This window comes from Zootoca vivipara, chromosome 9 (assembly GCF_965207765.1).
Source record: "Zootoca vivipara chromosome 9, rZooViv2.hap1.1, whole genome shotgun sequence".
In the NCBI taxonomy this organism is placed as follows: Eukaryota; Metazoa; Chordata; class Lepidosauria; order Squamata; family Lacertidae; genus Zootoca; species Zootoca vivipara.
The window spans coordinates 43,209,420-43,231,398 of NC_142592.1; the positions used below are offsets into that span (position 1 = coordinate 43,209,420).

The 21,979-nt window shown below is 46.0% G+C and overlaps 1 protein-coding gene across 3 annotated transcripts in view; it reads left to right on the top strand.

Moving 5' to 3' along the window:
* The first annotated feature begins 8,334 nt into the window (after window positions 1-8,334).
* SUN2 (Sad1 and UNC84 domain containing 2) overlaps window positions 8,335-21,979 on the top strand; it is a 35,172-nt gene continuing 21,527 nt past the window's right edge. For 2 of the 3 annotated variants that reach the window (XM_035128409.3, XM_035128410.3), the window contains exons 1-5: window positions 8,335-8,654; window positions 12,874-13,041; window positions 18,614-18,810; window positions 19,808-19,945; window positions 21,618-21,713. In XM_035128409.3, coding sequence (XP_034984300.3) covers window positions 12,911-13,041; window positions 18,614-18,810; window positions 19,808-19,945; window positions 21,618-21,713 — 562 coding nt within the window. In that variant the 5' untranslated portion in view covers window positions 8,335-8,654; window positions 12,874-12,910. Of the gene's footprint in view, window positions 8,655-12,628; window positions 12,737-12,873; window positions 13,042-18,613; window positions 18,811-19,807; window positions 19,946-21,617; window positions 21,714-21,979 lie in introns of those variants that run through there. The other variant, XM_088676654.1, reaches the window with a different exon arrangement.

Here is a 21,979-nt window from a genome sequence, read left to right on the forward strand (position 1 = left end):
TATATCCATGATAATTCTTCTGCAGACATGTTCTACTAGATAAATTGATCGCTACCCCTTATCTTCCATATGTGACTCAAGTCTTTTGCAATTCGCAGTGCAACCAAAGCCTGAGTGGCTCAGAACCACACAAGTCTTATTTAGTAGATTGGGAAATCTCTCTTATAAATGAAGAATGATGGAGAAGAGCTGTAGTTTGGAGGTCAACTTTCTGGAATTAATCCTGCTTATGTGGCAGTAGAGAGGGTCCGCTTTGTTATGAGAGAACTAAATGTCCCTGAAAATTAGTAGGTCATCATGAACTTTTATTTAGCCTTGACAGCTCAAGCTAGTGGGCAGTGTCTTAAATCTCTCTCTCTCTCTCTCTCTCTCTCTGTGTGTGTGTGTGCGTGCGCAGGGTGTGTTATGTCTGAGGTTGCAATCCTGTGCAAACTTTCCTGGAAGTAAGCCTCACTAAGTACTGTGGAACTTACTTCTGATTAGAAACTGAATTGAATGGGGCTGTATTTGTTTTTTTCTTTTCTTTTTCCTGAATGAACCTTTTCTTTTACTTTGTGTTATAGTAAAGCAGGGAAGGTAAACCTTTTGGCTTCAAGGACTGCATGTCTGAGTGCCACCCCCCCACCCGGGGGGGGGCTCCTCCTGACTGGTGTTTTATTGTGAGTGTATTCTGAAACATCTTCTTGACACAATAATAGTGCCTTAATGGTGGATTTATTTTGCTTTACAGTCATACCTCGGTTTGTGACCGCAATTTGTTCCGGGGAGCCGGTCGCTCCCCAAGTTCGTCGTAAACCGAGGGGCTCTTCTGCGCGTGCGCAAAGTGCCGACAGAGCGCTTCTGCGCATGCACGCGCTGCGCAGATCGCTTCTGCGATTCCGTGCGCCACAGAACCCGGATGTAAACACTTCCAGGTCCGCGGCGGTCGCAAACCGATCAGTCGCAAACGGAGGCGGTCGCAAACCAAGGTATGACTGTAGTTTGTTCTGCAATGCTATCTCAGTGCTACCACATCATTGCTGTCCATAGTAGCTACCACACAACAAAAGTGGGACAAAAAATAAAGTGAAACATTTGTGGCATAAAAAATTAAGAGGATTCCAGCAGGAAGTTACAGTATATGCACTGACTGAAAATGAAGCAGTTTCACAATCCCATAACTTTTGCAGGTGCAATCTGTATGGAAAGTGAGAATTTGTGTGACAGCCCCAATAGCATATGAGCACAAATCATTATGAATGTGCAATAAAAATGATGTTTGTAGGCCCTCTCCCCCCCTCTCTCACACACAGTCTTTTTCTCTCACAGACAGTCTCCCCTGTGCTCAGCATCACAAACAGCCTTCTCTTCACTCTCATATATAGACAAACAGCCACACAGCCCTTCTCCCTTACCTTACCTTACCTTACCTTACCTTACCTTACCTTACCTTACCTTACCTTACCTTACCTTACCTTACAAACTCTGGCCCAAGTCCACATGACAATTAGAATTTTACACCACGTCTCCTATCCCTGGGTTAGATGGGAAATTGTTCTGATGCAGTGTAAAGATGTATTTTCACATTCTGTTGAATGGCAGGATGAATTGCAGAATGGTCCTGACTGAGTGGGAACAATACGGCACAGGGCAGTTCCACAACAATGTGCTCTTAGCTTTCCCTGTAATATCATGCCTAGCTCTGACCAGGTCATAGGTGGATGTTTGCCGAGAGGTGTACTGTACAGTCTAACTTGTGGGGAAATGTCAGGAAATGTGTGCATTTCAACAAATTGTGAGATTTACCTCTTTGTTTTAGGGCACTTCCAGGTTGGTATCTTCTATTGTAAACAGATCGTAAGGATTGGATTTCCTTTTGCACATGTTTTGCACGTTAGCTTCTACCCATTCCCATTTTTAAAGTCATGGATATTGATTGCCATGCCACCCAGAAAGTTGTCTTTGGACAGATGCTGGCTGCCTCGGCCTGAAAAGCAAGATGAGCGCCGCACCTCATAGTCACCTTTGACTGGACTTCAACATCCAGGAGTCCTTTACTTTACCTTTACCTGCTATGCCACTACGTGTCTTCCACACCAGTGGGCAGATCTTGACACAATGTACGTGGTGGGCTGCTTTCCTGTCCCTCCCCTCAAATATTCCTCCTCTGCCTTCTGTTTTGGACATGTGCACAGATATTCTGTACCTATACATGCACACCTTTATACCGGTATATTCACAATGGCCCAAATGGAAGCTTCTTTTGTGTGTGTGCAGGAAATGTACATTTCCATTTAGTTCTTTTATTTTTATGTTTATTCTGCCCCTGTCTTCCCTCCCCCACTCCTGCAACAGAGGACTCCCTTGTGTTAATTAGCCAGGGATTATAGGACTTTGCACTAAGGATCATTATGGCAAGCTTTTGGCATGGGGAGAATTGAAGGGGGGGGAAGGGCAGAGAGGACACATTTCCAACGCCATTCTGATACCATTTGTAGAAAACAGAGAGGACATGCCCATCACATGCCTAGGGTAATTTCCCTCAGTCTTTCACCATTTCATTCCACCAAATAATACATTTACAAATTAAATTACATGCAGTTTAAATGGAAATCCCATTTATCCACCTCCATCATATTGGTCTGCCTGGATGGCTCAGTTGGTTAGAATGTGGTGCTGATAATGCCAAGGTTGCAGGTTTGATCCCTGGGTGGGGAAAGCTGCCTATTCCTGCCTTGCAGAGAGTTGGGATTATCCTCAGGTTGCCTTCCAACTCTAAGATTCAAGGCTCAGCACAAAAATTCTCTTTTAGTTCCACTAGAGGGAGTTAGATTCTAAACTCTAGCATCATTTCATGCCAAGAGTGTAGCAGCTGGAGTGGGGAGAACAAAGTACTGCTTAAAACTGTTGTGGGTTTGGGCTGTTATTCTTAGATTGTGTTAACTTCAGGCCTGTGCTTAGGTGTTCTCTCTCCTCCTTGTAGGAATGGAACAGATTGCCACACTGCCAGATTGAAAGAACTAAATAAATCTGCCTTGCTCGTTGAGGATTAATGGCTATAATTTTGGATTCTAAACAGGAAGGAAAGGTGACTGAGGGAGGCTGCGCATATCCAGGTACACCAGTAGAAGGAATAGACAGGAGGGAGCTGTAGTAATGAGTGCACTAGTGTAGTAACCCAGTTGGTTATGTTTGTTCCAGGATTTTACTTGTACTGGGAAGTACCCAGCACACAAATAGGTCCTTCTGGTTGCTCTGCAACCTGTTCATTCCTCACTCAACACTGAATGCAGAACAGGTCCTTACAGGAGTTACTTCATACATGAAGGGCATACTAAGCAACTTACATTTCCTGTCTTGGCCCTTTCATCTCATCTTGCTCTAATGGAAGAGAGAATTGAGGTTGTTATAACAAATACATATTTCCATCATGCTGTAGCTGAGGAAGAGGTGAAGCCGCATAACTCATCCATTGGTTCGGATCACCTACCGTTTTGTACCTCTCCTAATCAGGGCCGGTGCTAGGGTTTTTTGTGCCCTAGGCAAGATCACCTTCTGGTGCCCCCCCCCGGGTGTCTGCCTCCTCCCTGCGGGCCTGGCCCAGCCTTCACCCCCTTCCCTTCCCAGCGCCCCTCCCACTTACCTGCGACGTCGATGGCTAGGTTGCTCTGGCCGCCCTCAGGCTTCAGCCACAGACCCCCAGGCGCAACAGCAGCTGCTCCCGCCTGCCCGAGAAGTAGAGCACAGCGACGGCGCCTGGAGCCAAAGGCTTGGCTCTGGCGCGTGCGCCACGGGAAGGGGATACTCTCGCCCACTGGTCTCCACACGCTGCTGCCCTCGGCGCTCCGGGTACACCTGGGCTGCACCAGTGCTGCTGCTACCGCCCGCCCTGGACGCGGGTAGGTGGCATTGGGGCGCAGCAGCCGCACGGCAGAGCAAGTCCTGCGAAGCCAGCAGCGCTCCACATCGTGCTAGCACCCCCTCCATTTTAGCGCCCTAGGCAACTGCCTAGTTCGCTTTAATGGATGCGCCGGCCCTGCTCCTAATGAAACTGTTCTTAGCGGCCATTCTACTTGGTCATTGAGCTACTGGGAAGATTTTTTTGGTGCTCAAGTTTCCTTGTTTACATTTTCTTTCTCTCCCCTCCCCCTTTCCTTTTGTGCCATGTGTTTTTGGTTGTACTGTATGTCCAAAGGCAGCTCCTGTATCATTTTAAAAATCTTTGTACAGCACCTGCAACATTTTAATAGTTTGGAGGAAATCCTAGTTACTGGACATAATGTATTTCCTGCCCTGCTCTCTCCTTTGGCAGCACATGGTTTTAATTATGGAAAGGTGAAATAGAAATCAAATTTTGTGTGTGTGTGTGTGTGTGTGTGTGTGTGTGTGTGTGTGTGTGTGTGAAATAGTCCTATCAGACTATATGCTGGGTGCCTCCAGACAGTCACTATTTTCTAGGAGGGATTCGAGCACATACCAGAAATGTAAGTTTGTGTAGTTAAAGTGGATTAAAGTTCTTTGTCATCCCGCAAACAAATCAAGATGAATGCTCATTTCTGTACAGCAGGCATCCCCAAACTGCGGCCCGTTAGATGTTTTGGCCTACAACTCCCATGATCCCTAGCTAACAGGACCAGTGGTCGGGGAAGATGGGAATTGTAGTCCAAAACATCTGGAGGGCCGAAGTTTGGGGATGCCTGCTGTACAGTCATACCTCGGGTTAAGTACGCTTCAGGTTGAGTACTTTCAAGTTAAGTACTCCGCGGACCCATCTGGAACGGATTAATCCACTTTCCATTACTTTAAATGGGAAAGTTCGCTTCATGTTAAGTACGCTTCAGGTTAAGTACGGACTTCCAGAACCAATTAAGTACTTAACCTGAGCTACCACTGTATAACTGCCCCACAAACAAATTGGAACAAATGCTCAATAAGGACTGGGCATAATCTCTACTCTGTGCAAGCTTTATGCAAGCAAATCAGGCCAATTGCTTACTAAAGAGTTCCTCTGGAGGAGCCCACTAATGATACACAAGGAATCTGCATATACATGCTGCTGCAGCTGCTTTTCTAAGGAAAGAAGTCATGCAAACAGGAGTCGGAAAAGGGGTGTAATTGGTATATTTATTTATGATACCCCAGGGTGCCCATCCCTTGCACTAACTGAGACAAAACAGGAATATACTGCCTACTGCCTATCCCACTCCTACCATGCCACATCTCTAACCACCTGGCCCTTTCACTGAACGTCCCTTTCACTGAAACTCAGTGCTACCGAAGAGGTGGGGTGAGTGGGATGCTGCCTCTTGCGCTTCCGCCGCCCAAGGCCTCCACATAATGGGCGGTCCAGCTCTGATCATACCACAACAGCCTGCAGAACCCAGATAACATGCCTAGTTTCTTCCTTTGTTCTTCCTAGAGGTCATCAACATTTGGTACCTAGGTATTTCTATAAGATGGGCTGCCACAGGGAATCCATGCCTAGTCTCTGAGCAAATTATACATTATTGGTTGCAAACTGATTATTGATTATACCTTTTATTTTCTTCCCCTGCTCTTTTGGCCACACAAACGTGTGCTTCGGGATAACAGGAATTACTGATGGACTTACAAACATCAGAAATTAAATAAAACAATCCCATTCGTTGTACTTAAGTGAAAACAGTGTTCCATGCATTGGTGGCATTTAAGGCTTCAATTCTCACAGTGGCCAACCACAGGGGCCTGGAGGAAACCCACAAGCAGGACTTGACCACAAGACCACTCTCCCCTCTGGTGGCTTCCAGCAACTGCTATCAGAAGCTTACTGGCTCCATTACAGCTAGTAGCCACTGTTAGTCTGCTCCTCCATTAATTTGTCTAATAAGCTATCTAGGTTGGTGGCCATCCCTGCCTCATGTGGAAGAGAGTTCCATAGTTTAACTATCCACTGCACAAAGAAATACTTTCTTTTAATATGTCCTGAAGCTTGAGGCACCAAAGGTGAACAAAAATCTCTTCTCCCCTGAGAGAAATAATGTATGTTGCTTTTTTACTGCCTTTTTAAAAACAAATGTTGCTCTTATTAATTGCTTTTTAAAAATAAAAGTCATAAGGCCATATGGTTATAATGGTTAGGGGATTTTTATCTGGGGACTTTCTAATACAGTATAGCTTGTGGAACAAATTGTGGTTAAAGATGCTAACACAAAGAACAGGTGTTACATGCCTTTGCAGAAACTGTGGTTAAGAACACCAAACTTAGTTGGTCTCTAAGGTGCTACTGGAAGGATTTTTTTTATTTTGTTTTGACCAAGAAAACAAGATACTGTATTGACATGCTTCAGTGAAATAAAGGAACATGGCTTTATTGATAACAACAGTATGTAAGGGGCTTTGGGGAACGGGAAAGATTAACCAAATAAGGGGCTTTGGGGAATGGAAAGGGGAATGGGGGTTGGATTTGTTGTTGTTGTTTAGTCGTTTAGTCGTGTCCGACTCTTCGTGACCCCATGGACCATAGCACGCCAGGCACTCCTGTCTTGCACTGCCTCCCGCAGTTTGGTCAAACTCATGTTCGTAGCTTCAAGAACACTGTCCAACCATCTCGTCCTCTGTCATCCCCTTCTCCTAGTGCCCTCAATCTTTCCCAACATCAGGGTCTTTTCCAAGGATTCTTCTCTTCTCATGAGGTGGCCAAAGTATTGGAGCCTCAGCTTCACGATCTGTCCTTCCAGGGAGCACTCAGGGCTGATTTCCTTAAGAATGGATAGGTTTGATCTTCTTGCAGTCCATGGGACTCTCAAGAGTCTCCTCCAGCACCATAATTCAAAAGCATCAATTCTTCGGCAATCAGCCTTCTTTATGGTCCAGCTCTCACTTCCATACATCACTACTGGGAAAACCATAGCTTTAACTATACGGACCTTTGTCGGCAAGGTGATGTCTCTGCTTTTTAAGATGCTGTCTAGGTTTCTCATTGCTTTTCTCCCAAGAAGCAGGCGTCTTTTAATTTCGTGATCAAGGAGCCCAAGAAAGTAAAATCTCTCACTGCCTCCATTTCTTCCCCTTCTATTTGCCAGGAGGTGATGGGACCAGTGGCCATGATCTTGGTTTTTTTGATGTTGAGCTTCAGACCATATTTTGCGCTCTCCTCTTTCACCCTCTTTACAAGGTTCTTTAATTCCTCCTCGCTTTCTGCCATCAAGGTTGTGTCATCTGCCTATCTGAGGTTGTTGATATTTCTTCCGGCAATCTTAATTCCGGCTTGGGATTCATCTAGTCCAGCCTTTCGCATGATGAATTCTGCATATAAGTTAAATAAGCAGGGAGACAATATACAACCTTGTCGTACTCCTTTCCCAATTTTGAACCACTCAGTTGTTCCATATCCAGTTCTAACTGTAGCTTCTTGTCCCACATAGAGATTTCTCAGGAGACAGATGAGGTGATCAGGCACTCCCATTTCTTTAAGAACTTGCCATAGTTTGTTGGATTTGACATTGCAACAATAGGATAGGTGTAGCCCTAAACTCGGCACGCCCCTTTCTAGTGGGCGGCGAAGGAGGGATTTGCGCTCGGGAAAAGGGGTTTATATATTCATGATTTTGATGAGGGGTGTGTGCCTGCTTTTCCAGGTCACCCACCTTGCAAGTGTGTATCTTCAATAAAATATTGCTGCTTCATCAACTTTGCCCAGCCTTCATTTCAGAAGTGGTCCTAGGACTTAAGTCCTGTGGGACCAGTATTTATATCTTACATTCCCCTCCACTTTTAACATGATTTATAGACAGGCTGCTGCATGTCAATAAGAACAATACTTTCATTAGTACGAACATGCTTTTCTAAAAATAAAACAGCATCCGATTTTGAGTTTCGTCAGAACTATTCATCATGGTAAACGAGGAAGAGTATCTCAGCTGTTTCATTTTATTGTTTTAATCCCTGTCCTGAGAAGTCTACTACCGAACAGCATTGCAATAAAAAATAAATACGCTTTCATTTTTCCTGCTGGGCTTTTTTTGCGACGCTCCCCACAAGCGCTCCGAGCATTCATTTTTTTTTACATACTGTATTACTATTACTGTGTTTTATTGCAATTTCTGCACGCTGGAGGAGCTTTCCCCGCAGCGGCCTTCCTAAGACGTCTCAGCCTCCAAGGGGCGGGGCGGAGGAGAGGGGCGGAGCCACCGCCTGTCGCAGCTTAACCCGCCGCCGGGGCCGACCTCCTCTTACGCAACCGGGCAGCTGAAGCCAGGAAAGGGAGCTGGCGAGGAGGCGGGCCCGACGCTTGCTTTTTGTTCAAACCCTCCAATGGGCGCAGGACGTCGGTAGAGATTGACAGCGCGGGTCAGGTGCGGGTCTTGCCAATAAGCTACCGCTGCTGGGATTTGACAGACGCACGCACACAAAACCCGGGCCATATTGTCGCCGTGCGGCTTCTCTTTAGCGCTCGGAGCAGGCGGGACCGGCGGCAGCTGCAGCAGCTCCTGAGGATTAACTTAATTAATTGCAAAAAGGATCCACCAAGCTGAGCTCGCGCACATCCCCGCGAGGCAAAAGGGCTCTTGAGGGTTTTGGGCTTTACCTATTGTTGTTGGCATCTCGGGCGCTTTGCGGGATAAGTTTGTGCGCTTCAGGAGGAATCCCGGCTTGGAGAGGCAGAGGACAAGAGGAGACCGGCGAAGAAGAAAAAGGTGGCGCCCTTTTGTTTCGTCTTGTTTTTCCTCTGCCCCAGAGTCAAGCTCCCCTTGTGTCCCCACCCCATTCCCCAGAAGTCACCCCAGGCGAGCCCCCCTCGTGCTTAGCTGTCGTGCCTTGATTTCTTTCCCTGGCCCGGAACAAAGCGCGACTTCTTCTTCTTCTCTGTCGCCTCTTTTAATGTTCCCCGTTTAAACAACAATATGAAAAGACGCTCCGAATTGTTCGGCCGTTTATCTCTCTGCTTATCCCCCCCTCCCTCGTCCTTGCAAGGAGCAGCGACGACCCTCCTCGCGCATGCTGCTTTTGTTGTTGTCTTCGCAAGGCATTGGCAGCTGCAGAAGATCACAGAGGGACTTTTCCTTGGCATGGAGACGCGTTGAGGGGGAAGGAGGGGAGCGGCCCCATCCCGGGCATGTTTTGCTTGGGTGTAACGCTCCTCGAGTTCGCTGGGACTTTTCTCTTGGAAGTCAGGGGCTGCCGTCGAAGGAGGGTTTTGCAGAGAGTAACGCGAAGCGAGTAGGGAAATAAGGAGCAGGGTGGGACTTCCTGAGGACTCCCTCCCTCCGCCCTTCCCCCCTGGCGTGGCCGCCGGCTCTGGGTAACTCAGGGCGCTTCATTCGACTGGCCCGTTTTTATTTCCTCCCTCAGATCTGCTCCCGGGTCCCGCTCGCTCTTGCTTTTACTGTTTGTAATTGGCTCGAGTGGTCCCTTCAGAAACCGTTAGCCCTGCGACCGGTAACTTGCAACGGCAGCCCTCCATAAAGTTCAGGACTACAACTCCTATCGCCCGCCCCTGACTATTGGCCGTGCTGGCAGGGGCTGGTGGGAGTAATAATAAAAATAAAAATAATTTTATTATTTATACCCCGCCCATCTGTCAGTTTCCCCAGCCACTCTGGGTGGCTCCCAACAGAATAATAATAATAATAATAATAATAATAATAATAATAATAATAATAAAGCGATCAAACATTAAAAACGTCCCTAAACAGAGCTGCCTTTAGATGTCTTCTAAAAGTCAATACTTGTTTATTTCCTTGACATCTGATGGGAGGGCATTTGAGGGCACTCAGTCAGCAAGCCAGAGAGTTGTTGCTAGTGATGGATTTTAAAGGGGGTGGGAGGCTCATACCCACTTGAAAGCCTGACTTCAGTGGTGGCTCATTATTAGTGAGGGGGAAAACAGAACTTTTTGGAAGAGTGTTTTTATTATATTTGCTACTCCACCCCTTCCCCATACAGAACTTGTGATGGTAAAATGGCACCCTGAGTTCTGTTGTGGTAGGTTGGACTGGAAGAATGAAGTGACTGGCCCAAGGCCACCCAGGTAACTTCAATGACAGGATTTGAACACAATCCCCGCCACTACCACTAGTCCTTGTCCAACCAGGATGGGGAAGCGGATGACAATGGACATTTTTGGACTTCAGTTCCTATCGAGACAGCTAGTGTGTCGTAGTGGTTACAGTGTCAAACTAGGCTGTGAAGTAGATTAGGCTGAGAGGCAGTGCCGGGCCTAAAGTCACCCAGTGAGCTTCATGGCTGAATGAGGATTCGAACCCTGGCCTCCCAGGTCCTTATATGACACTCTAACCGCTGTAGTGTACTGACAGCCTTTGCCGTTATACAGTACTTTGTTCAGTGGCTTCTGCACATGTTCCATGGTTAGAGAGTTAGCCTTTACATAGGGAGCAAGTTTCAGGACTTGTTCTTTGTTCTTGCCCTTGCAAAAACCTGAATTGGGCCCTGAAAGAACTCCCTTTTCCTCAGATTCCTCAGTCATTCTCCTTATTGGGGAGGGTGTGGGTGAAACTTGGTAAGAAAGAAAGGAGCAGGGCAGTTTGGCACATGCATAGGATGTAACTTGACAGAGGTCCCTTATAATCTGCTGCTTTCCCCCTTCCTGTTATGAAAGGAGGCCAAAACTGATCTCTGGAGTGAGCATACATGCTTTCTGTTGAATCCCCCCAGGGATAAGTGCTGTTTCCTAATAGCACTGAACAAGATGCCTTTGTACTTTCCTTTTGCTCTTGGGGATTTGATGTAAATGGCTCTTTACTTTGCGCCCACATGGAGTGGGGAGGAGTCTCTTGTGGGCTGCTGCAAAATGATGGAAAGGGGTGTGTGGAGCATAATAAGCCCTGTTTACAGTACAGTGGTACCTCAGGTTACAGGCGCTTCAGGTTACAGACTCCGCTAACCCAGAAATAGTACCTCGGGTTAAGAACTTTGCTTCAGGATGAGAACAGAAATTGTGCTCCGGCAGCAAGGCCGCAGTGGGAGGCCCCATTAGCTAAAGTGGTACCTCAGGTTAAGAACAGTTTCAGGTTAAGAATGGACCTCAAGAATGAATCAAGTTGTTAACCCGAAGTACCACTGTATAGTTCTAGGCAGGTACAGGAACAGCTTGAGCATCCTGCTTCTGTGGAGGGAAGGGATTTATTTTTTAATTCTTTTACGAGGATCCAGGGAAAGGGATCTTCTGCAGGCAAGCATGTGAACTGTCAGGGTGCTGTTTTGCCAATGTAGCCTTGAAGAGAATCGGCCGCATCTCTCAGAATAGCTGTGGTGCAGGATTACAAACGCAGGCTGGCATAGCATGATCAAGATTTGACTGGTTTTGTTACTGAAGTTTCATAAGTGGTTGCCTATGAACAGCCTGGTGACTGCTTGCTTGTTGCTGTGATTGTAGAGAGCCAGGGAGGCAGACTTTATAACCGTATAAGGGGTGGATATTTCAGCAGAGTCAGGCTAGGTTTCTGCTGTTCGGACTGTTTTGCATCTTGGCAGGCAAATCTGCAGGGCGGCTGCCTGCCTGGTGGTGTATAAATACAGCCGCTGCCATAGGGTCACCTAAAAGAGCCTGACTTAAGTCTGAGATGGCTCTCTCCTTGGCTGGCCTGGGACATGTGTTCTTTTCTTGGCCAAGAGCTCTGCAGCTCTCTGCCAAGTTTTGGCTCCTGGTGCTCTGAAAAGGAGCATGTGATTCATATGTCTGCTGGTTAGAAAGTTGAGCTCACGTGCTCCAGCCAGCCAGACGGAGGCTCTAGTGAAGGGGCCTGTAAGGTAGCAGGAACTTCTAAATCTCAGGTCATAGTGCCGCCTGCTAGGCAAGTAGCAATGCCCGTAATCCTCCTGTTTCAAGTAGAATTAGTAGATCTGCATCAGTTGCCCTCTTACTGAGTGTTTTCAGATGAGCTGTTTGTGGAGCATTCATTCTGATCTGCTTGCATGGAGGTCAGATGACATTTTGTCAAAGCAAGTGTTAGCCCAGTGCATTTTTCCATTGCTTTCCTTATCACAAAAGGTCTGATTTGGGGGAGGAAATGGGTTTGTTGTGCGAAACTTCCCACTCATACCAGCCTAAACTTGTTAGTATGTGATTGAATCCCAAATGTTTTTGTCTGGAATGTAGTCATGAACTCTGATATTGCCACTTGCTCAACTGGCTGGAAGCTAGAAAGGGTTCTGTGAGTGTGTAGAAACTAGCCTACTAGTTCATTTCATTTCATTTAGTTACTCAGCCTGCTTTTGCCTCTGGCCCCACCCACCACTGGCATATGGCCCTTAGAAGGTTGCCCAGAAGGAAAACTGGCCCTTGGCCTGAAAAAGCTTTCCCACCCCTGATCTAGATGACCCCAAGGTCTTTCCAACCCTGTGATCCATCAGTGTGACTGTTATATTCTTGCTACACCTCTAAACCCCTTCATGGATCACTGCCTTGTCGTGGCGAAGGGGCTTAAATAACTTGGAGAAGTTATGTTTTGACCAAACGTGATCCACCTGGAGAAGGAATTGGCAAGCCACTCCAGTATCCCTGCCAAGAAAACTCCATGGACAAAGACAACAGGTATTACCAAACTGCGGGAGGCAGTGCAAGACAGGAGTGCCTGGCGTGCTATGGTCCATGGGGTCACGAAGAGTCGGACACGACTAAATGACTAAACAACAACAACAACAACACCTCTAAAACTTACTCTGTCATGCCAAGGACAAGACTCCTGTCCTGGGCCCCCAACTAGCTCTGCATGAGCCTGATTCTGGGATTTTCAAGAGTGCTGGGAATTGTAGCTCTGTAAGGCTTAACTGCATTTACCAAGTTTATTTGGGGGAAACTGTTTGCTTTAATTGCACAGTGTGGAATGTCATTGTGGCTGTCCCAGCTGCTGAGTTTGTGGACCTTATGCTCTCTTCTCTCTACTGCTTCCCCAGGTATCTTTGACAGAGGTCTGGTGGTTTTCCTTTGACCATGTCCCGACGAAGCCAGCGCCTTGGAACTGTTCGTTATTACCAAAATGAAGATGATGACAACAGCAGTAATAGTGGAGGGAGTTCATTGCTGGGTAGTCAGCACATGCTATTTAAAGACGGCTCCGATAGGTAAGTCAGAACAAAGCAAAAGGGAACCCACACCTTTCCCTCCCTCCGAAATGTTGATGCACTGCCAAGTTTCTCTGCAGCTCATTATAAAACATTAGCTTGTTATTGCTGCCTTTCACATCCAAGGATTGCAAGTGATACGTAACTGGCATGAGCTGGGGATAGGAAGAGGCATTTTGTGTTGTGGGAGAAACTAATAGCAGCTTGCATGGTGAAATCTAAATTCACAAATTAGATAGATATTGCATTTTGAAAAATCACATTTTGCTTTTAGACATTTGGTTGAGAATTTTCAACACTGAAAGTTGTATTCAGACTTCAAACTGGATTTCAGATTTATAGATCTGAAGCATGGATTATTGTTGAATTTCAAATCTGAGCACTGCTGTATTTTTAGGAAATTTATTGTTAACATCAAGCAGGGCCCAAACAGGTTTAACTGCAATATTAATCACAGCTATATTGCCCAGAGCTCTGACTCTGCAGCCTTCGAAGTGGTTCTCAGAAGACTCTCAACTTGATTCTCTTCCTACATAGAATTCCAGTATAAATCTTGCCAGATTCTCCCACATCTGACTTGTGATAACCCTCCCTGTTTCCAAAGTTTTTCCCCAAGCAGCAATATAGCCACACCTTGTCTGATGCACAGCACATTACTTGATTAGAGGAGAAAGGAAGGGTTGCAGTACAGGAGAAGTGATTTTTCTAGTTCTTCAGCTTTGCTGGATGTGACATTTCCAAAGTTACTAATCATATTTATTACAGAAGTCTTAAGGCCCTTCAATGTGTTATTAAAAATTAAGTGTAGCACTAAAGTTCATCCTAGCCTTTTATAGAATGTACGGTGCAGCAGTCAGTTGGCACAAATAGGTGGTTATGCTGTGGGAAACTTATGTTGCTTTGAAAGAAAATAAAACTTGACAGGGCCCATTTTCAAAATCTGCTTTATACGTTTCACTTTTAGAAAGTAGCAGTAGCTTAGCACTACAATGGCACAGCATAGGGGGAAATATTTATTTATACATACATACATACATACATACATACATACATACATACATACATACAAACATACCCTGCCTTTTTTCCTTGATGGGACTCAAGGTGGCTTAGTTAAAAGCAAGCGCCACAGAAAACAGCCACAAAATGCACCATTAGAAAAAGGGAAACCTATCCTCTTTAAAATGAATTTTTTAATTGCTTGTTACAGCTAGAGAGTTCAGTCGCTTGCCAGCCATTACTGATGTCACATGGGCTGGCCACTACAAGTGCCCACTGTGCTTGCATTTATTTATCTATTTTTGCTTTTACGCCCAACCTTTCCTTCATGAAGGTCAAGGTGGTATACATTGCTCTCCTCCTCCATATTATCCTTACAACAACCCTGTGAGGTAGGTTAGGCTGAGAGATGGTGGCTGACCCAAGGTCACCCAGTGAAGGGTCACGGCTGAGGGAGGATTTGAACCAGAGTCTAGTCTGACACTCTCACCATTGCACCACACCTGTCACCATGTGAAGTGGCCTCTATTTGCTGGCTGTGACGTTTTTACTGGTCCTCTGTATTTAGGAGGAGGAGGAAATGTGGAAGAGCTGACTGACAAGTGCAATGACACTCAAACCACTATCCTGCGCTCTCTCTCTCTCTCTCTCTCTTGAAGTTTGAGTCCAAAAACAGGTCAGGGCCACAGGTTCCCCATGACCAAAGAAGTTCAGTTTAGAAAAAAGGCTGAGGGTGAGGGTAAGCTGTGCTCCTTGTTTTTCAGGCAAATGGCTTGACAGGATTTTTCTCTTCCCCCTCACCCCTGGCCCAGTCAGTTGGCAACCCCATTTTCCATCTAGGAGTAGCTATTGCCTGACTCCTGAGGCGGGGGGTAATGCATTCATGTGCTGCTTGTGAGCTTCCCAGAGGCATCTAGTTGGCCATTGTGGGAAAAGGATGCTGGACTAGGTGGGGCTTTGGCCTAGTCCAGCAGGGCTCTTTCGTTCCTCCTTCCTTCCTGTTCCACCACGAGCAGCTGCTAGACGCTAAGCCATCCAGGAAAACCGCAGCTGCTGCAGAGGAAGCAGGCAGGAAGTAAGAGGTGGGAGAAAGAGCAAGCAGAGCAGTCTATTTGTGTGCTGAGCACATCTTCTCTCGCTTTGCAGAAGATCCGTAGGCGGCTAAGAAATGTTGTCATCTGCCTCTGCTCCCCCCCAACTTTTTAAAATCATTTTTTTAAATAGGCCAGGCAGAAATAGCTGCTTGTGCTATTTAAAAATGCACTCAGCAGCAAAGTTGTATATCTCTGTATTACCCTGGGCATTTCTCTTAATTCTACATGAAAAAACCATGTTCTGGTTTCTTCCTGTAATGGAAACACCCTGTTGATCCCTCAGTGGCTATTTCCTGAGCCATCATCACACCTAATCTACAGACAGAGAGGTGAGACAGGAAGTATCTATGATACCACAGCAAATATGAGCCACTGGTTTGCTGAGGTTATTATTGAAATTTTAAAGTGTAGGTGGGCAACCTGTGGCCCCAATATCAATTTTGTGGCTCCTGAAATTTCCTCATTCTTTTATATTGTCAGGGGTTAGTCCTTTCCTCTTCGTTTCTTTTTCTTTCTTTCTTTTTGCCTGGCTTCTTAAAGTGTGTCTCCCCTCTTTCTATGTAATTTTAGAACAACTGGAAGGATCTGAGAATGTGTTTATAGCACACTGAAGTCAGAAACGTGTTGCATTCACTTGCTTTCCAGAACATTAGCTGTATTGATCTGTTGCATTAAGCTCCCTTGTATACTTACTTGAGAGTAACCCCGTCAAACCCAGTGGGGTATGCTTCTGAGTAGACCTGCATGGGATTGAGAGAGCTACGGTAACTTCCAGTAGCTTTGATTACCGGTGGTAGGCAGCCCCCCAATAGATTGTCCCTGAGGAAATGTGTCCCTTGGACAGAAAAAAGCTGTCTGGCCCTGTTTAAAGCTTCAGTCCTTGCAACACACTTTTAAACTTCTGGGTTGCCCCAGTTCATCTGCAGTCCATCAGTCATATGGTTCAAAACATGCATAGTGTGCACAAGTGCCTGGATTGAGACATTGCTCCAATGCTGGCATAAGAAAAGGAACAGAACAAAGCCACCCACAGAGATACCAGGAGAAGGAGGGTTCTCTTGTTCTAGGATCCTTTCCCCACCTGGAGCGTCAAGCATGCCCCATAATCCCCATAATCTACAGCATAGAGCATGGGTTCCCCAAGGGAGCCCACAACCTGATTTCACCCAGCCCTCTGGGTTCCATCATCTGTTCAACAGAGAGGGGAAAGGGCTTCAGGCTTGTGCAAACTGTACAGTTGCAGCTCCTTCCACTGCAAGATCAAAGCAGAGGGGGGAATGTTTCAGCATATGTTTTGCAGATATGCAAAAGGTAGTCTGTGCATTTTGCAGTGGCTGTTGCATGCCTGCCTTTCAAAGTTTTGAGTTTCTAAATAGCTTTAACTTGGGGCTTGCAGTTTATCTGTGCACAATCTTATTTGCATTCTTCTGCAGAGATGACTGAATTCTTTTTAATAAAAACAAAAGCAAGCCAAATGTCATACACAAATGGTAGTTGGTGACTTGTTGTTTTCATCTTTATCTCACCCTTTCTCCAATGCACATGGTTCCACCTTCCCATTTTATCCTCACAAAAATGCCATGTGGCAGCTAAGACTGAGAATGTGCGACTGGCCCAAGGTTGCCTAGTAATAAGAAAGTAAGAAGAGTCCCTGTTGTCATGGTGGCTGCCCAAATGCTCCTGGGAAGCCCACAAGCAGGGCTTGAGCATAACAGCACCTGCTGCACATGTTCCCCAGCAACTGGTCTCCAGATGCATACTGTCTCTGATACTGCAGGTAGTGCATAGCTAGCCACCATGATTACTAGTAGCCTTTGAGCTTCACAGCTAGACAGGGATTTGAACCAGTCCCTCCCTGGACCAAGTTTAAAGCTTACAGCTTGCTGCCCTTTCAGGGTATCTCACCCACCTGCAGTGCACAATTATCGCCACATAATGGACATTCAAAAGCCAGTTCTAATCCCTTTCAGATCCACACTAACCTTGAACACGCATCATTTCCCCTTTTCTCTTTCTGTCTTGTTAAGCATGGATATGTCTGTTAAGTGGTGAAAGTTTAGTCCAGGCATAGGCAAACTCGGCCCTCCAGATGTTTTGGGACTGCAACTCCCATCATCCCTAGCTAACAGGACCAGTGCTCAGGGATGATGGGAATTGTAGTCCCAAAACATCTGGAGGGCCGAGTTTGCCTATGCCTGGTTTAGTCATCACATACCACCAGCTTCGTGTGTGTGAGCTTTGCATTTCCCACACATTTATTGATTGATTAAATTTGTATATTGTCTTTCCTCTGATGAACTCAGGGCAGTGTTTGTGGGTTTATTCTCAGCTCTCATTTTATCCTCTCAGCAACCCTGGGAGGTAGGTGGGAATGAAAGAGAAAGTAGATAACGTTTGCATTTAAGGGCTGACCTGCTGAATTCACAGTTTCTGAAATGCAAGAATCAAAACACAGCCATCCTTCAAAATTTGCAGTTCCCTGGATTCTTCAGTACAGTTCTACAGCCAAGTAATATGTCCAAAAATGCAAATGTTAGAAGAATATATACATAACTGTGAAAATAGCATACAAAAATGCATATATTAGAGAAAATTGCTTTGGAAAATGTGCATATTGAACAGAACTGGATACAAAAATGTGTATATTAGAGGAGAAATCAGCACTAAAATGCTGATGAATTTAAAATAAAAATCGCAAACTGACGTAGTCTGGAGAATTGAACTTAAGACTGGAAGAATGAGAAATGGTCAGATTCACCCATCCCTGGTGGTAGGCTTGCTTGAGAAGTCTCAGTCACCAGTTTGTTTCATGACATAGTGGGGATTTGAACTGTGGTACCAGTATTTATATGTGCGAAAGTTGCCCCAGGTCGTTTGACCCTTTTAAAAGATATAGTTCTAGAAAAGACTGCACAAGACACTCTGTTTAGGGTTTAAACATAACACATTATTTTACGTGGTATACTAAAACATATTTACATGCATTTATTTATATAGGAACCGCTACAGCGGGAAGGTAAACAGCGTTTCCATGTGCTGCTCTAGTTCGCCAGAAGTGGCTTTGTCATGCTGGCCACATGAGCTGGAAGCTATACGCCGGCTCCCTCGGCCAATAATGCGAGATGAGCGCGCAACCCCAGAGTCGGTCACGACTGGACCTAATGGTCAGGGGTGCCTTTACCTTTACCTATTTATATATCTGGGACTGACAGACTTATGAGACTTTACAGATTTCTTCTGAAGCACATCAGCATACAACAAACTCACTAACACTCTACAGTTGATAACAGACATAACTGAAAAAACTGCCTACTGCGGTGACATCATAGAATTCTATGCTACATTAACTATTTCCATAGCATTTTAGATGCACCACTCCCACATGAACCTAGTTCTTCCATTTCTTAGTCCACCATTCTAACCATTATCACACTGACTCACATCGGCATGACAATGTGTTCCTTTTTTCACTCCTGCAGCCGGAGCCTGAGAAGGAAATCGAGCAGCGTGAAGCGGCCGTCTCCGGCTCCTAGCCTGGGAAGCAGCCCTGCTGCCCATACCACCTCCTATTATAGCGAGTCTGTGGTCAGTGAATCTTACCTGGGGGATGGCAGGGGACTTTCTGCCAGAAGCAGCGCCATCTTGGATGATCCACTAGACCGCAATTCTTACTGGAGTGAGTATTTCTTTTCTGCTTAAGCCAAGGTTGGGGAATCTGTTGCCCTCCAGGTGTTGGTGGGCTCCAACTCCCATCATCCCTGGGTGTTGGCCATGCAGGCTAAATGGAGGTGGCGTCAAACAACATTGTGAGGGGGGGGAAACCAATCTCCCGCCCAGTATAAGCTGTAGAGAGGTTCTATATGGTTGCTTAGCACCCTTCCCAGCTACTTCTTACTTATTCTGAAATATTTATATCTGCTTGCTCTGCAGATCATATGTATGTTTTTCTGTTAGAATTACATAGTATTTTGACTGCTCTATTTATATTGATAAGAATCAGAGTTGTGGGTTCAAGCCCCACATTGGGCAAAAGATTCCTGTATTCCCGGGGCTTGAACTGTGTGAGCTTTGTGGTCCCTTCGAACTCTACAGTTCTGTGATTCTAGGTATACTTAATGGTTGTGGCTGTGAATTTCATGGTATTGTTGTGTGTGATGTTGTTAGCTTGAAGAACAAAGGCCTTCAAAGTAGGAAAAGACTTTAAATACACCAGCCTTCCTCAACTTGGTACCCTCCAGATGTTTAGGGCATTCCTGCCCATTGGCTGCGCTGACTGAGGCTGCTGGGAGTTGGAGTCCAAAACATCTGGAGAGGAGCTTGCATCCGCCTTGCTCTTCCCCAGGTATTTTAAGTTGGTGCAGGATGGCAGCCAAGCCACAGTTTGGTTAAGGTTTGTGGCTAAGGTTTCTTCTCTTTAATCACAGCCCATAGTTGTAGGACAAACCTTGGCTACAGGTTATAGTTAAGGGAGGTAATGGCTAATTTGACATCAGGTGGGCGTAGCTTGCCCAAATCTGTCTCATGGGTCAAATAAAGAGGTCTAGCAAGCCAGATTGGGCCCAAGAGCCATTGGTTCTCCACCCCTGGTGTGGACAATACTGAGATTGATGGTCTGATCCAGTATGATAAGGCAGCTTCCTGTGTTCCTAAAGAAGTTCCTCTTTCCTGCCCAGGTGAGGAGCTGTCAACGAGGAGGAGGAGAGGTACTGGAGGCTTGGAGTCCAGTAAAAAAATCAATGGGCTAGTGGAAAGGAAAACCTACGACACCTATGCCTCATCATCTGGCTACTCCTCTGAGGATGACTATGCAGGTACAGAAGTGCTCTTTGTCCCAAGGCAGTAGCAATGGTGCTCTGTAACGAGAAACCTCCCAGGAGAGAAAACTCCCATTAAAAAATCTTCTTGCATCAATAATAATAATAATAAATTTTTATTTATACCCCGCCCTCCCCAGTCAAAAACCGGGCTCAGGGCGGCTGACACCAACAGAATTACAATAAAACATAAAAACAATTAATTAAAATACAGATTAAAATACAGTATTAAAATTTAAAGTGCAGCCTCATTTCAAGTAGGCCATAAATCCAAGCCATGAGGGAGGAAAACACAGGGGTCAGGCTGAGTCTAACCCAAAGGCCAGGCGGAACAGCTCTGTCTTGCAGGCCCTGTGGAAAGATGACAAATCCCGCAGGGCCCTGGTCTCCTGGGAAAGAGCGTTCCACCAGGTTGGGGCCAGTACTGAAAAGGCCCTGGCTCTAGTAGAGGCCAATCTAGCCATCTTATGACTCGGGATCTCCAGAATATTATTATTTGTGGACCTTAAGGTCCTCCGTGGGGCATACCAGGAGAGGCTTTTAGACTGCTTTTAGGTCTCTTGTGGTAACAACAGAGATAACCCTTTCACAATGGCCCTTTGCCTGTAGTGTCATCCTAGCTTTGCTGCTCCTCTCACACACCGGCAAACCTTTGGTTCTGGCATCGGTCTCCCACCCACCCGCCGTTCCCTCATGCTGCAGGAAGGCTGCTCACTTTCGTAAAAAAAACAAAATAAGAACGACATGACACAGAATGCAAAATTCCAGTTACAATTAAGCGAGTTACAGCGACAAGAATTTAGATGCCCATACTGGTCTTGTGTTCTAGGGTTCTGTGGGGGTGGGGCAAGACCAGTTGCTATTTCTGCAGCGGATCTGCGTCCCCAGCATTCTAGAGCTGACCAATCGGCATGAAAGGGGGAGCTTTTTAGCTTCTGTATGCTCCAAAGCGAAGGAACACTGAAAGCACAAGGTGCTTCATTTTGAAGAGAATGGTGTGCAAGTTCTGTTACGCACAATGGAACTTCACGGGAGCCACAACTTAAGTCACTCCAAAGGAAGATACTGGAGCACACCAGAGCTATGTGCATAGGAAACAGTAGATCTAGCTAAAAGGCAGCACGTGGAGGTCTGTGCTGATAGTTGCAAAGCATCCCTAATTTTTATTACTATTGTATAGTAGAAGGTTGTACAATTTTCGAAGGGGTGAGGCTGTGAGGGGGCATAGGTTTGACTATCATGAAGGAACCCTGCTCTTCTGAATTTGCCACTATGCTACTGGATGCCAAGACACCTCACCCCACGGCAGGGCAAAGAGGTGAGTTTTCACCTGCTGACAAAATGACAACAGTGTTGTGATTGGATGGGCCTGAGAGGGGAGGTTGCTTCAAAGGTGTGAGGCCAGCACAGGGAAGGCCCACCCATGTGCCCCCTTCCTCACTAGGCGTAGGGACCACCACCAAAACTTCCCTAGCATTCTTAAAACTCAGGCAGGTTGGTAAATATTTTATCAGTCCCCTGTTTCCTTGGACAGGTTTCTTCTACTTTGGGAACCAAGGAAATAGTATCGTAAAGAAATAATGTATTTTCCTTCCATTCAAAGTGTGTGAGGGAGGGAGGAAGAAGTGATGCCCTGTTTGCTGACAAACCTATACTCTGTTTCCTGCAGGTCACACCTACTTGGACCAGAACACTTCTGGTTCCGTGCTGAGGAATGCACTCTCCAAAGCAGGCTCTTTTCTGTGGCTGGTGCTTACATCACCAGGTAAATGGAAAAGCCGTTAAGTGTTTTATTTACAGGAGTGATTTTCATTATGCAAGTTAGCAAATGGAAATGAAAAGACAGCCTGAGCCCTTCTATCCCCACTGAGATCAAACTGCTAGTTGTCCATCATATTACAGAGGCCTGGCTGGCCTCAACTACAAATCAGGCATTTAGTGTTTCTGGTCCAGTGCTGTGGAACACTTTGCCAGCAGAGATGCAGCAGACACCCTCCCTTTGGGCTTCCATACATCTCTTGAAGATCTTTT